This window comes from Anguilla rostrata, chromosome 5, assembly GCF_018555375.3.
Source record: "Anguilla rostrata isolate EN2019 chromosome 5, ASM1855537v3, whole genome shotgun sequence".
NCBI lineage: Eukaryota > Metazoa > Chordata > Actinopteri > Anguilliformes > Anguillidae > Anguilla > Anguilla rostrata.
The window spans coordinates 13,828,781-13,844,168 of NC_057937.1; the positions used below are offsets into that span (position 1 = coordinate 13,828,781).

The 15,388-nt window shown below is 47.4% G+C and overlaps 1 protein-coding gene across 10 annotated transcripts in view; it reads right to left on the bottom strand.

Moving 5' to 3' along the window:
- dctn1b (dynactin 1b) overlaps positions 1-15,388 on the bottom strand; it is a 65,950-nt gene that overhangs the window by 16,248 nt on the left and 34,314 nt on the right. For 3 of the 10 annotated variants that reach the window (XM_064335241.1, XM_064335239.1, XM_064335238.1), the window contains 12 exons: positions 14,440-14,460; positions 12,873-13,064; positions 12,381-12,404; positions 11,414-11,611; positions 9,797-10,001; positions 8,987-9,065; positions 8,243-8,402; positions 5,732-5,836; positions 5,192-5,383; positions 3,905-4,021; positions 2,735-2,887; positions 1,886-2,046 (listed from right to left, as the gene is read on the bottom strand). In XM_064335241.1, coding sequence (XP_064191311.1) covers positions 1,886-2,046; positions 2,735-2,887; positions 3,905-4,021; positions 5,192-5,383; positions 5,732-5,836; positions 8,243-8,402; positions 8,987-9,065; positions 9,797-10,001; positions 11,414-11,611; positions 12,381-12,404; positions 12,873-13,064; positions 14,440-14,460 — 1,607 coding nt within the window. Of the gene's footprint in view, positions 1-1,885; positions 2,047-2,734; positions 2,888-3,904; positions 4,022-5,191; positions 5,384-5,731; positions 5,837-8,242; positions 8,403-8,986; positions 9,066-9,796; positions 10,002-11,413; positions 11,612-12,380; positions 12,405-12,872; positions 13,065-13,796; positions 13,905-14,439; positions 14,461-15,388 lie in introns of all 10 variants that reach the window. The other 7 variants (XM_064335236.1, XM_064335235.1, XM_064335240.1 and 4 more) reach the window with 5 other exon arrangements.

The window sequence follows — 15,388 nt, forward strand, 5'->3', positions numbered from 1 at the left end:
CAATTCTCAGATATTTTTCTTTACTTTTCATTCAGCTGTGCGCTAAATCTATAAAAATACAGCTTAGAACGACATATTTTCATTTTAAGAAAATGCAACCTATTATCAACAAACACAGTGTAGCTTTCACCAACTTTACTTCAAAACAGAGCAAATTGATCATTTTGATGTGGGCTATTTTCAGTATTTCGGTGTAGCGCCAAACTACTTTTCACGCATCAAAAAAGCAATCATTGTCACTTCATAAAATTGTTTCAGGAAAAAGCACAAAGGCCAGTTTCTTTGTAATGGTGAATCATGCTGACCAAAGCCACAGCATTTCTCTAACTCGTTTGAATAAATTTTTGGACAACAGTGAAATTCTGTGACTTCTGGTATATCAGTGTGGGCCCAAGCCTACCCTTTTACCAGCAAACAAAAGGAGAACTGGCATCCAGTTTGCAATAATCCTCATGAGGAACTCAAGCTGTCTCGAAGTAACATTAAAAGAACTCAAAATGACATTTCTTTGGCTGTTTTTGCAGAATTTAAAAACATACAGTCCTGAGGTGAAAGACTCATTTGCTGTCTGCGTGTGGCATGGCACTCTGTGAACCAAGCAGCACTGTATAGCAGCTTCTCACTCCCCTCACTAGCATAACTCCACCGCCATCTTGTGGTCACAATGAGGAACGTTAGCTTTCAGCGAGCTGTATGCTGACTAAAGCAAATTTGACTTGAATACAACACTCAAAGTCCAGGTTTATTTTTACTGACTGACTAGCTAAAGGCTGCTGCTAATACAGTTTATCAGGAAGTGAACATTACCATACCCGGAAATGGAGTTCACACAAGAATTCAGTTACCTAAAGTCAACCTATTTATCTGACTACAAATTCCACAGACAATATGCCAGGCCATAAATCCCGGCCTAATGCATTTTATAAATACAGGTTTTATGAATTTTTGATCTGTTCAGTTTTTTTTTATTATTTTTTTACTAAAACTAATTTGTCAGGGTGCAGTTATCGGAGGTCAAGATGATTGACAAAATGTCAGTGAAGAACACAAAGTCTTTCTCTGCTGAAAGCTGCTCAATAAAGCTGTTTATTTTTAGTCAGACGGCAGAAACGTGGCCCAGTAAGCCGGTGACTTTTCCATTTGAACCAATCAATGGGACTGCGGCCTGGTTGTTGTCTTGTTATGACTCATTCGCCCTTTGCCGATATTGGTCCTACTCCCACTGGACACCCGGGCATTCACATCAGGCAAACATTCAAAAGCACAAAGGGCAGTGCTCACTGGCCTTAATGTACAAGTGAAGGAAGAAAGAAAGAATGTTGGTGTGTGTGTGTGTGTGTGTGCACGTGTGTGTGTGTAAAAAGTGTATAGGACATTTGCCAGTGATTTTGGGCAAAGGTGAATGTGTGATAGAGGAAGTAAATGAGAGGGTGAGGCAGGGGACTGTAAAGTAGGCGGGGCAGGGGTGTGGATTGGGCGGGCAGGGGCACAATTACTGCTCGTGCAGTGTGGCTGGCAGCTGACTGAGTGTGTAGGAGGCAGGGAGTGGGTGGGGCAGGGGCGGGGCGTGGGGGTGTACTTACTGCTCGTATTTGTGCAGAGCGGCTTGCAGCAGGCTGTGTGTGTAGGAGGCGGGGCAGGGGCGGGGCGTGGGCGGGGCATGGGTAGCTGGGGGTGTACTTACTGCTCGTATTTGTGCAGAGCGGCCTGCAGCAGGCTGAGTGTGTAGGAGGCGGGGCAGGGGGGGGCGTGGGCGGGGCATGGGTAGCTGGGGGTGTACTTACTGCTCGTATTTGTGCACGGTGGCCTGCAGCAGGCTGAGTGTGTAGGAGGCGGGGAGTGGGTGGGGCAGGGGCGGGGCGTGGGTAGCTGGGGGTGTACTTACTGCTCGTATTTGTGCAGGGTGGCCTGCAGCAGGCTGAGGGAGTACACCAGCCCCGCGGCGAAGCTGAGCTGCTCCCCCACGGCCCCGCGCATCCCAGCGCGCTCCACGCAGTTCTCATTCAGATCAAACTTCTCCTGCGCCTGCCTACTGATGAGCTCCGCCTACAGACACACCCACACAACACAGCACCGAATGAGCTCAGCACTGAGGCAGGTTTCCACCTTAAACCACACCCACAACACAAGGCTCCACCTTAAACCACAACCACACAATACATGGCTCCACCTTAAACCACAATCACACAATACATGGCTCCACCTTAAACCACACTCACACAACACAGCACCGAATGAGCTCAGCACTGAGGCAGGTTTCCACCTTAAACCACACCCACAACACAGGGCTCCACCTTAAACCATAACCACACAATACATGGCTCCACCTTAAACCACACCCACACAGCACAGGACCAAATGAGGTCAGCACTGAGACAGGTTTCCACCTTAAACCACACCCACAACACAAGGTTCCACCTTAAACCACACCCACACAGCACAGGACCAAATGAGGTCAGCACTGAGACAACTCCACCTTAAACCACACCCAGTTTAGTAAAACCGCTTTTCACACTGAATCTTAGAAATTCTACAGTCATCACAGCCTCCATCAGAAACAAGCAGAATCAGTGCAGTACACCGCCTTGCGCTTACATACTTTATTAATAATTAGGAAACCGTTTTCACAGGTCCAGTTACTGATGATACAAACAGAAACACAAACAGAACACAAACTGATGACCTAACTCTCTGACTTCAGGGCGCTAACTGCGCTGAGCGCGGCGGGCGCTACCTTGCAGATGAGCCGCGGGATGAGCAGCAGCACCAGGATGCAGTCGTGATCCCCGCCGTGCCGCAGGAAGGAGTCGGGCATGAAGGAGGTGAGCAGGGACACCTGCCTGTTAGCCTGGCTCACCTCCATCTTCCTCAGCTCCATCTCTATGGCCTGTGTGCACACAAACACACGTACAGAGAGAGAGACACTCAACATATGATACAAAACAGAGTCCAGTTTCAGACTTCAGAAAAGGGCACCAAGGATTAGACTGTTCAAGTGTAATCTGGCAAGAGACTGGCTGGTCCCTGTACTGTTCACACACTAATGTAATTTATTAATGACTTCATGACATCGAGTTATTAATGAATTAATGATTACGGATTAAATATTTAAAATTTCATTTCACAGCTAAGAACCTCAATGGACACTACATAGGTTGAAGGTGCATTATTTACAAGATTGCTGGTTGCTAGCGTGTAAATAAAGTTGACTCGCAAGACTAGTTAAATAGAAATATTGAACAATATACTCCATATATAACACACTCTACATTTAAATATTAGACAATATTGAAGACACTGATCACTGCGTCCATCCCATGTGTAATTTATATTCTATTAAGCCATGCAATAGCCCTCTCTTAACATTTTACAGATTACTGGAAAAGAAAATGAAGTAGCTGGAAAAATGTTACGTCCAGAAAAATGGATAGCGGGCTGTAATGGGGGAAACCGCTCCTTCATTATTAATGAACTGGCAAGACGTAGGCGAAAGCACTTAAAAGCAGATTCCCCTTTAAAAGGTTAAGAGCTTTTAAAGGTTACATTTAAAAGGATGTTGCTTGTGCGTTTGGGTGAAACGGCCAAGTGAAGGGAAGTAGGGTCACACAAAGCAGAATTCATCTGCGATAAGGCCGTTCAGAGCAGGCTGGGAGATGTAAGAACAGGGCACATTTATACAGAGATGTGCACTCTCTGAACACACACCCCTGCCAACTAAACTTAGGGAGAAAGCGTGGGTTATGTTGCCTGTGCTTGGCACAACCACCAGCATACTCAACTCTACACCAGGGTCAGGTGGTTGAGTTGATGAAAACCTGCAGATAGCTGGGTCCTCCAGGCCAGCGTGAGGCAGTAGAGTTAAAGAACTGAGCCCTGTAGGGGGGCACCGGCGCTGAAGGCTCACCTTGGCGTAGGCCTTGGTCTCGGCGAACTTGATCTTGAAGTCGAACATCTCGGCCGGAGGCTGCTGCTGCTGCTCCGCTGTGGCCTCCTGCTGGCTCATCAGCTCCCTGTTCACCTCCTGGAGAGGGGGAGACAGAGGGGACGGAGGGAGAGATGGAGAGAGGGGGAGAGAGAGAAAGTGTGTGGGCGAGATAGTATGGGAAAGGAGGCTTAGCGATCACTCTGACACTGGTTAAATTGCTTGCTTGACTCGTTTGTTTTTTTTCCCAAACAGGCCAACACCTTAATCACATTCAGTCCTGCTGAACAAACAATCTTCCGTCCACTAGGTGGCAGCACACACTGCATATGTGAACACACGGGACAAGCTCTAAATTTGAGCAGAAAATGACAAGCAAACCATTTTATCCCCTTTTTTCACCATGGCAGTTAGTAACATTACCAATCTCAGAAACAAGATCACGCCAAATATCCCACAGGCAAAATTAAGATGAAATGGACATTTCATATCCTTTCACAAAGCTTCAGGGGCCAATGCACTGCCCCTCTACGTCTTCACTGCTGTCTGTAATTCTGTTTCCAGTGTGGCTTTGCACCCTAATTAATAGCAATAAAGCTAACCCATGCCTTCACTATAGACTATACACACACATTGTTTTCAAGCCAAACTCATGACTTTACTTAAAAGCACACAGAGCGTTTCTCTCCCGCTTTTACACTGGATTGCATCATAGCTCTTCCCTGAAGCCCCAGGCACGGTCCCTCCTGCCTACGCCGCGCTATTTTAATTCCGTTTCTACATAAATGCCTTGTGCAAGCTGTCTACCAACAACACTACATGTGTCACTGAGGGATTTCTTGTTACATAACACAACACAATATCCGTTTTCTTCTCAACACAGTACCCTACTTTACCTGCTACTGCCATCTTGATATGTCTTTACTTGTACATTCCTATTTATTTCAATTGCAACCATTGCTGTGCCACTTTGAGCATACAGTATGAGAAGTACTGCATAAATTAAGTAACAAATCAATTATTATGAGGCGGACTATCTGCAAATTACTATAAACTTTACCTCTGCGCATAACTTTATAGCTATGTGTAGGACTCGTGAACAGATACTGTTCTCAGCTTGTCGTCCAAGTTTCTTTATAATCCTTGCACAAGATTTGTATCCATATTTATTAAACTGAAATAAATTAAATTTAAACAGTTTGCATTCATAATTACATTCATTAAGTTACGCTGTGTGCTGTAAGACCGCGGGCTCCTCCCCCTTCTCACCTGCAGGTGGGCGGTCAGTTCGCGGTACTTCTTGATGGTCTGCTGGTAGTCGGCCACGGTCTCCTGGGCCGCCTCCACCCTCTTCTCGGCCTCTCGAACCCGCGCCCCGCCCAGGTCCAGCTGCTCCCGCAGCTCCAGCTCCGTCTCCCGGGCGTTCTCCTGCAGCTCGTCGTTCATCTCGTTGATGGCCTCCTGCGGGAGGGGGCGCAGAGACAGGGTTTCGCCACCGGGGGGCACACAGCCTACTGCTTCCCTAGCTTTGAAGGCAAAGGTGAGTGTGCATGCCGACTGTCCCGTTCTACTAAATCTGTAATACTACCAATTATGCTGCAGGTATTAAACATTAAAAAACAAATTATATTCACAGAATCAAAATGCTGGCTCAACCCTCTCTTAACACACATGTTCGCATGAAAATTACTGGCAGTTTAATTGATGGGTTCAGCCACTCAAGCTTCAGTTCCAGTGCGGTCAGACAGCGGTCAGTATTTAAGGGGAGTGATCAGAGACCGAGGAGAGAGAGGGGGATCGGTCACTCACCAGGTCGCTGACCGTCTCCCGAAGCTCTCGAACCTTCTCCTCCAAGTCCAAGTTCCTCTCGGTCAGAGTCTCCACCATCTCCTCTGCCCCCAGAGCGGCATCCACCTGAGACAGAGTGACCGCACGTTGACCGTCAGCGACCACAGGCACAAAACTGACAACCGCAGGGGCCGCACACTGACCGTCTGGGACAATGACCACGCCCTTACACTCAGTAGACCCCTCGTTCTTCCAGTTTTGATATTATGTGCTTTATAAGGGATTCAATATAAAAATCTGACACCAGCATTCACTACCACAGCTGTTGTATTTCTTAATACTGAAATAATCTCACAGGAGCACTTCAGCATTAGCAAAGCAAAGCACTTTGCAAATTGCTTCAGGAAAAAAAACATCCGGCTGTATAAACTGATTGTATTTTTAAAAATGTAATCTGTGTAAGCTGCTCTGGATAAAAGCATCCACTAAATGCTGAAATGTAAAGTAATGTACAAAACATAACCACGCCTCTATCTCTCAAAAATACTATTGCAGATATCTCACAGCAGGGGGAGCCAAAGAGCACAGTCTCTGACGGAGAAAAAAGTACACTAATTTACACTTTATGGGCTAGTTTCCCAGATATGGAATAAGTTGTGTGTCCCAGACTAATTTTTCTCTCCCCAATGGAGATCTTCATAGAATTTTTCTTTGTCTAGGACTAGGCTTCACTCTGAGTTCTGTGTAGAAGGATCCGCAGCTACTATGTTTTGCAACTTTGGATAAAAGTAGCGATCAGCTTATGGGTTTGCTTGGGAGAATGGCGTACGTCCAGCCCAGATATTCTGCTCAAATACACAGCCCCAGCAGGAGCAGGACAGCAAAACACAGCTCAGGGAGTTTCAGGGCCTTTTGATCAGTGGTGGAAAATCCAGGTTTGGTAAGTAAAAATCCTCCCCAGGATTTTGTTCCAATCACCTGGATTTGCTAATCAGTACAATTCTTCAGCCAGGAGGTACAACTAATCAGTTAAACCAGCTGGCTGAGTGCACGGGTGGAAGAAACACGCGGCAGGACTTTTACTTTCCGACCCCTGGATTTTCCACCTCTGCTTTTGATCCGCGTCACAGCGGGATTCGTACTCTTAATTTGCAAACGCAGAGGGCTAATAATCACCTCTCAGGCTGCACTTATTCAATTCAGCCTTCAAATGAGCGCTCCAGGCACACACAAAGGACTGCACACTTCCACACGCGGCGCCCAAGTCCAAACAGAACCATTTCAGGCAATTACGCCTTTGTGGAGCCAACCGGCAGCACTGTGCAAACGGGCCAGATTTCGGCTGCTTGACGTGTTATCTTCATTATTTTCTTCGTTTCTAGCAATTTTACGGTTTTGAGCACAGTACTCAAGAAAATTGATTCCGCAAAAAAGGACAGAAGAAGAAGAAGAAGAAGAAGAAAACACATCTGGAAATTGGCCGAAGTTTATTTGGAGCGGAGGGAAAAGAACAACAGAAGGGGGATGAAAGAAAGAAGGCCGGGACAACGGTATGACCTCGGGGTGCCCAAAGCGTGACTGTGGTGCAAGCAAACAGAAAGCCAGAAGGCCGACCGGGTTTAGCAACCTTCTCCGACTCCGCTAACAAAAAAAAGTACAGAAACGTCTCTGTGAAGTGTGCGGCTACTGTACGTCTTCAACCCCATGATGCGCGTACAGTAGGTAAGGATGCTAGTGAGCACAGCATATTGGGCTGGTCTACTTTAAAGTTTGCATCTTGTAAACAAAGGCATAATGGTTTATCTTCTTTGCGATCAGAGGTGGATTAAATGGCAAAACATGAAATTAACAGACATATATGCTAGCATTAATATGCTAAAGCATTATCCAGTAACAAAAAAAATTACTTCAAGGTTGTACTGGCCAAACGATTAATTAAGCAGGTCAAATCTGGTTTTAATCTTTTTAATCTGGTTTTAATCTGAGCGCCCAGCATGCATGCCTGGTCCTCCTGTTTGGTGTAGCTTCAATACTACTGGAAGTTACAAGACCGTGGTATGCAGTATTGTATTAAATGTTTCATCAAAACATGGGCTAAAAGCAAATCCAATTGCTAACTGTAGGTTATATCATATTAACAGCAGGCAAAATCAGACTAGCTATGGGTGTCCAATTACACAACATGTTACAGCAGCGGTGGCTGTGCCGGTACAAGGCTTGCCACTGCCCACATTATAAGATGTGTGCTGGGAGAACCAGGTGTCCTGGAAAAAGCAGGATAACCCAAATTCTGCCTCATTTCACATCACAGAACACATGACCATCGTCCCCCGGGGGGGCTCCGATTCCAGCCCTGTCCTGTAGAGGACTGAACTGGAATAAGAACACCGCACACAGTGTGGCTCTGTGGGATCTGGCGACAGTCAGGTAGGGTGGTTCTTTGAGGTGGAGATATTCAGGCAGTGTGGTTCTCAGGGCGGAGCTCAGTGTGGTTCCAGGGGGCCTGGTGATGGAGGCTGCCTGGCGACTGACCTGCTCTTTGAGCTCGTCGATGGTCTTCTCAGCGTGAGCCATCTCCTCCACGAGCTTCTCCTTCTGCTGCCTCAGGGTCTCCAGCTCGGTGTTCTTCTTCTCCATCTGCTTCTGCAGCTTCACGTGCTCCTGCTTCTCAGAGGCTGAAAGGTCGCGCATTCTGTCCGCAAACGGAGAGAGACGCGCCCTTTAACAAAAACGCACTCACTCCTGTGTGTCTCAGTTAAAGCCTGACACTTTAAACCTTTCAGTAAAAACAAAACCGAGGCCTTGCAGGCCATGTCTCAGTTAAAGTACCACAGGGACCCTTCAGCCTGTGGTCTTCACGCGGTCTGAGTTGAAACGCCCTCACCCCAAACATGTTTCAAACCGCGATTTTAGACAAAACTCAGTGCTGGTACCTTTCAGCCCGTGTCTCGACACCACCTCAGTTAAAACTCACGATTGAGACTCAACCACTACACAAGCCCTGTGGCCCTGTGGCCCTGTACCTTTAGGGCCGTGGTTCCAGACGACCCCCGACTATCCTATAGGTTTTTATTTCAACAATAATTGGACACACCCGATTCTAACAATTAACAGCTTAACAAGACCATCAGCCGTTGAATGAGGTGCGCTTTGTTAGGGTTGCAGTGAAAGCCTACAGGACGGCAGATCTCCAGGAACAGGGTTGGGAACCACAGCTTTAGGGTCTGAAGTACTGCACGTTACCCACAGGAGAGAGAGAGCCAGACGCACACTGACCTGACCAGGGCCTCTTTAAGCCGTCCGTTCTGCTCCTCCAGCTGCTTCACGTGGTAACTGGAGGCAGCTCCGTCCGAGCCTGAGGGGCAGGAAGTTACCGTGTGGTCACAAGAGCAGAAATACATCAAAATTTCCTGAATTAAACACATTCGCATGTCTGCAAACATCTGTAAAATAATAAAATCTTGCTAAATCTAATTTATGATTTCTTTGTGAACGTACTCTTCTTGGGAAATGAGAATGTGAATGCGCTGCATAATGCATGTTTCCCTGTACAACACACGCTCGTTTATTCATTTACACTACACATAATTTAAAGAGATTTACATATAGCTCCCTTGTCAATAGAATTATAGTTCTGTATACAAGACCCAGCTTCCTTACGGGATTGTTCTCAACAGTACTCTGCAGTGTCTGGAACATGCCAGGGTAAAATGCATCATATAATACAAGCTCAGCAGGAAGCCATCTTAGAAAAGAACACTATAACATCAACAGCTTGGCACCAGCTTATATCTACTGTGAATGTTGAATTGGCAGCATGATAGCACATTGCTGCCACTATATGGACTCATCAGAAATGCATACAAGAAAGTTCAGCTGCCTTTTTGGGGGGACTGTCAGAAGACATAAAGGGAGCCCATGGAACTGAGACTCAATCAAGGGCCAAACAATGATCAGCTGTTAACATTTATGACCATAACTGGAAAAGCAAGCTCCCTCGCCAGGTTACAAAGACTTAATTGACGTACAAAAACACAGTGATACCACACACATCGTTCTGAAACGAGGACAGTTTGGCGGCCTCACCTTTCTCCTCAATCTCGTGCTTCAAGATCTCCAGGTCCATGGTCAGGTCCTCCACCTTCTCCTTCAGGGAGTCCACTTCCTGCTGCAGAGACTCCGCCCTCTCCTCCGCCATCTCCTTGTCCAGCGTGGCCATCTCGATGGCGTCCGCCGTGTCCGCCATCTCCTCCATGTAGCGGTCCTTGGCCTCCAGGGCTTCCTTGGCGTCCTGTGAAGGGGCGGTCGAGGGTCAGATTTCATAACGGCAGCTCGATATGACAGGCCGTAAGCAGAAATGACAGGCTTGTCAGAGTCGGTAAGGAAATGTGAGCACTGATGAATCTGCTCCCAACGTGCACATCTCTCTGGAAGCTGGGTAAATTAACTCCAGTGCACAAGCTCACAAAGCCCTGCTGATCTATACAGTCTGTGGATAGAGGTAGCATCTGTTCCAGCCCAGTGCTTCACTCTCACAGTCCTCTAAATGCCCATCATTAATGACTCCATTCAGCCCTATCTGTAGTTCTGAGAATATTCCTAAAACGAGGGGAGATGGGAAGTGGCCTGCAGGACCTGGAGTTTTCCTGGTTTAAGTGTTTGTGAACCTGACCTTCAGTCCCATCATTCCTGACATGCATACCTGAAAAAATCCATTTCTGATGCTCCAAAAATGCAACTGATAGAGGTGTCGGACATTCTCGTTAACGTGAATATAAACAGGCTAAATATTCTATAAGCAACTGCTTTGCTTAAGAGTTTAAGACCTGAAACCGAAATACTCTAACTGCACAGAGTCCTCTGTTCACAAGATTTCGAGGCATTCAATGATGCACATGCAGCACAACCCCCCCCAACCAGGACACCCTGAAACTTATTTATTGACAACAAAAAAATCCAATAGTTCATATACTGATATATAGTTCCAGTAATAACGTTTTACGAACCAGCCCACGCTACAGAAGCAATAAAGCAGCATGAAAGCTATCAAACCTTTCCCTCAGTAATCAATAATTTATCAGCTCTAAAGGACATGGTCATTTTGAATTATTAATCCAAATGCTAGAAAGAGTGGGCATTACACAAAGCTATCATTCTTCATTACTCAAAAAAAAAAACACCTAAAAGAAAACATAAGAATACACTGTAAAAGTCACTGTAAAATGTTTCAAGTTGTATAAATCACTCCCCCTTGACAGACAAAATGAAGTTACAGTATTGTTCCCTAGAAACGCTCATGAAAGATGGATATGACTAGATATCATAGTATTGGAACAGGTTAAGGTGGAAAATAACCATGGGCTCTCTGCAAATTGTTCCCAGGGGGTACACCAGTAAGATGTGGGATGAAAGGGGTTGTGAGTGGGAGATATGGAGTGGTATGAATCCATATGGTGCGATGTGGGACAATTTCAACTGTCAGAGTGGGGACAGCGGTTGGAAATTAGCCCCGACTAGCTTGTTTCTTGTGTCTGACTTGTGGGACAGAGCAGTTATTATAGGAAAATATGGAGGGATACAGAAAGCTGTGGAACAGTTTTTGATGGTGTGAGAAGGTTTGAGATGATGTGGCATCATATGGGACAGTAATGGGATAGTATGGACCTCTACAGGACTTTAAGGGCCCTGTAGGCGGTGCGGTACCTTCTTGGCCTCCTTCAGCTGCTTCTGCAGCTCGGTCTGCTGCTCCTGCATCTTGCTCTTCCACTCCTGCAGCTGCTCCAGCTGGATCTTGTACTTCTCCAGCTCCTTCAGCTTGGCCTTGTCCTCATTCCTCTTCATGCGCAGCGTCTCCAGCTTCTCGTCCAGGTCCTTCACCTGAGCCCGGAGGGCCTCCTCCTCCTGAGGGAGAGAGGGGGAGATCGAGAGGGGGAGAGAGAGGTGGAGAGAGAGCAAGAGAGGGGGGAGAGAGAGATTGAGAGAGCAAGAGGGAGAGAGAGGGAGCGACAGCGTGAGGGAGAGAGAAAGGCAGAAAGAAGAGAGTGAGAGACACAGCGAGAAGAGAGAAAGGGGGAGACAGAGGGAAAAGAACAGAGTGAGAGCGAGCGAGAGGAGGCAATGGGTGAGAAAAGAATGCCAGAAGGGGAGCGAAGTGAGAGGAGAGAGGGGCGGCGAGCGAGGGAGAGAAGGAACGTGAGACAAAGATAAAGTGAGAGATGCAAACAGCATAAGACACGATATCACACACGCACACCTCTCCAACACAAACGCACACACACTCACACACAGATCTCCTCCTTCATTAAAGCCCTTGACAGGAGCAGACTTCCACACGCCACCTCTGCAGAGAGAGAGAGCGAGAGCGGCAACACCTCAGCTCATCCCAGCTTTATTTAGCAGCGAGCGCGGTGCTCCCGTGGAGACCGACGGGCGAGGAGAACGCCGCCGGGTCACCCACACGCAGCCGGGCCACCCACACACCGCCGGGTCACCGACATGCTGGCGGGTCGCGCAGGCCAGAACCCGAAAAAGCCAGCGTGTGTTTACGATTCGGCTTCAACGCGATTGGCGGAGAAAATCGGTCGCGCGGAGACCGTCAAAACAAGCGGCCGAACAAGTTAGCCTAAATCAGCACCCCAAACGCACACTCGCATGCAGCCACTCACCGTACCTGCTTCGCAATGGCACTCTCACCCTAGAGATGAGAAACGAGTGAACCGGGTCATGTGACTGACGACGAGCCAGACTACACACAGCTGCCAATGTGCCATGACACCATCAAACCAAAGTTTCAAAGGCAAAGCACCATTTCCTTAACATAACTGAACTTAAGCAATCAGACTAAATTAGGTGGTTTGGTCAGAATACTGATACCTTTTTAAGTGATGTGATTCTTCCTGATTAAACAGGAAATACCAACTAGGTTATTAGTTTCTCCTGATTAGTAAGTAGCCTACATAATGATAAAATCAAATAAACTTTTAGGCCATGCGACTGACATCTACAGTAAAAGGGTATGCTCTTGTTTAAGGACTAGGAGACCTGGGACTAAAACACTGAAACCAACAGTTCCACATCACACTATTGCTATGCTGAACTACGCCTTGTATACGATGTAAAGACCTGTGCGACTCCTCCCACGTGTGCAGGAGGCGGGGCTTACCTTGCTGGGGGCGGGCGGAGGCAGGGCTCCGGGGGACAGCAGGCCGCCGCCGGGCGTGGGGATGACGGGCGCGGCCAGCGGGGTCTGGGCTGGCGTGCTGGGCTCGCTGCTGCTCATCTCGCCCGCCGAGGCCGAGGCCGACCCCGAGGGGCCCGCCTTGGAGGCCGCCGCAGCGCCCGAGGGCCGGGTGGGCTGCGGAGAGGGGCCACACGGTCACTGAGCCAAGCGGGCACGGAGAGGCTGCCAGCTTTACACCAGTCTCAATACCTAATTTACTCTTATCAAACTTTTATTTTGACAGGGAGTCTAGGTCTCTTTTACAGGAGAGCTCTGATAACGAAGCGCATCCAAACTACAGCAAATAATACAGAAAACAAAAAAGGACAAAATACAATGGAATACAAATATAAAGGGGAGAAACCCTTGATCTTATACAGCTTACTTCTGCATGGCTTGCACACCCTGATGAAGATGCAACAACCCACTGAATATATGTTCTTGAAAGGAAAGTTAACTCTAATAGGAAATAACTAAATTATTCATCATTATAATGGACTCTAGAGCTCGAAGTTGGACAGATGCATATTTTCAAATAAAAAGTGAATTAAAAAAGAATATAAAACCAAACACTTAAAAGGCAAGTTGAAAGTTCTATAAAACATTTTTCAAATATATATTGACTAAAATCCAGAACGGAAGGAGGTGAGGACTCCACCCAAACCATCACTGCTGACATGAAGAAAGTCAAAAGAAAGCAATACCCCGCACCATGTGACTTAACTCCACCCACTGAAAATAAACCCTGCACCATGTGTATAAGACACACCCGCAGGGAGCAGCCTAAACGGTGCCCAGTGCCACAGACTCCACCCTGTGCAGGAAAGCTCCCGAGATTGAGGCCATTGCCAGAGAGATGGGACGTACCTTCGAAATGCTACCCTGACTGGGCGTGGGGTCTGGACTGAGTGGGAAACTTACTAAGGCGTGGAGGGACACTGAGCGAGGCAGGCTGGATGGAGAGTAGCTGTTCCACTGTCGAGCGCGATAGAGAGCAGGCGATGTAAACGCTGCCAGCTTTCCCTGCGACTGCATGTGTGCCCTCAAACCATAAAACCTTTAACCAGTGCGCCAATGTGTCCCTCCCTCAGCCAGCCCCTCCATTAAGTACAAGGAGTCAGAAGAAGGATTTCATCTGTATGTGGGATTCTCATCAAAGAGAATGGGGCCTGGAGAAGTTCATCCACCCCCCCCCCCTAAAACACATATGAACTTTCTCAAAAAATGCAACATGCAATATTACATACAGCCAGCGCATATTGTATTAACATGCTTTAATACATCTACCCCAACAGTTTCTGGACATTGACAAACCATAATGGACCAACAGGTCATAAAACACACAGAAAACAAAGTGAAGCGGAGTATGACCGAGCAGTCGTTGAGGAACCCCCAACCCCAAGGAGATGGCCGAGAGACACCCTCTCCTGTCTACGGCCATGTTCGTCCCTCTTCCCAAAACAGTCGACCCTCACATCCCCCCTTGAACGAATAGCCACCCCGTGCTCACCTTGGTGCGCCGGGCTGTGGTCTGGAGGAGAGTAGGATTGTTGGAGAGGAGAGAGGCGCACGAGTACGGGTCAGACAGACAGACAGCCGGACAGACAGACAGACAGACGGACAGACGAGGGGGGCGGGCAGACGACGTAGCAGGACAGGTCGGGCGTTTCACAGGGAGAAGAACAGAAACACACATGGTCAGGGTTAATCGTGCCAGGCGGGCTTCTCCTGCCCGTGGCACAAAGCTATGCCCCTGGCGGGCAGGGCACCGTAGAGTTACTGCAGCACTCGGGTTAGATCTCCCCTGGCTGTCTCACTGTACCACGGAACCTTCTCCCAAAGCATTGGTCACATGGGCTTCATCTCTAATGGCAATATCAGTACCAAAAAAACAACTCTGCTCTTTGTTTTTTAAAACAAGCTTTTGGTGATAACTTTTGCATATATGGATTATTCTGTCTTTGTGGTGTTCTTTACTGTGTTTAGACAGAACAAGCTGTACAAGCTGAAATGTAATACAATTACTCGCTGGCATTCTTGTCAGGTCTCTTGCAAAAGAGGTTCCCAGCCTCAAGAGATCTCCTGTCTAAATAAAGGTTCAATAAAAAAAAACCTGCTGGTTTCTCTTACTTTGCTAAAACATAGTGTCCTCAGTGCTCAAAAAGACTTTATCACTATCCAACATTGATAACTCGTATAACTTATTTTTTTCTGTCAATTAGCCTACAGACTTGGGTGCTTTGCAACAGATCCTAATTCCCCTCAGCATGTCTGAGCTTGAGGAAATGATGACAGATTGCACACAAACACGCTGAAGTACCGTCCTTCTCTGCTGTTAGCGACATCCCCCATCTGGTCACAGCTGAGCCTCTGGACACACAGCTGAACGGAGCTCACAGAGCAGCCCAGTGTTCTCCAGCGGCTTCAGAAGGCCCGGATTCTGAATGATGTTATGCGAG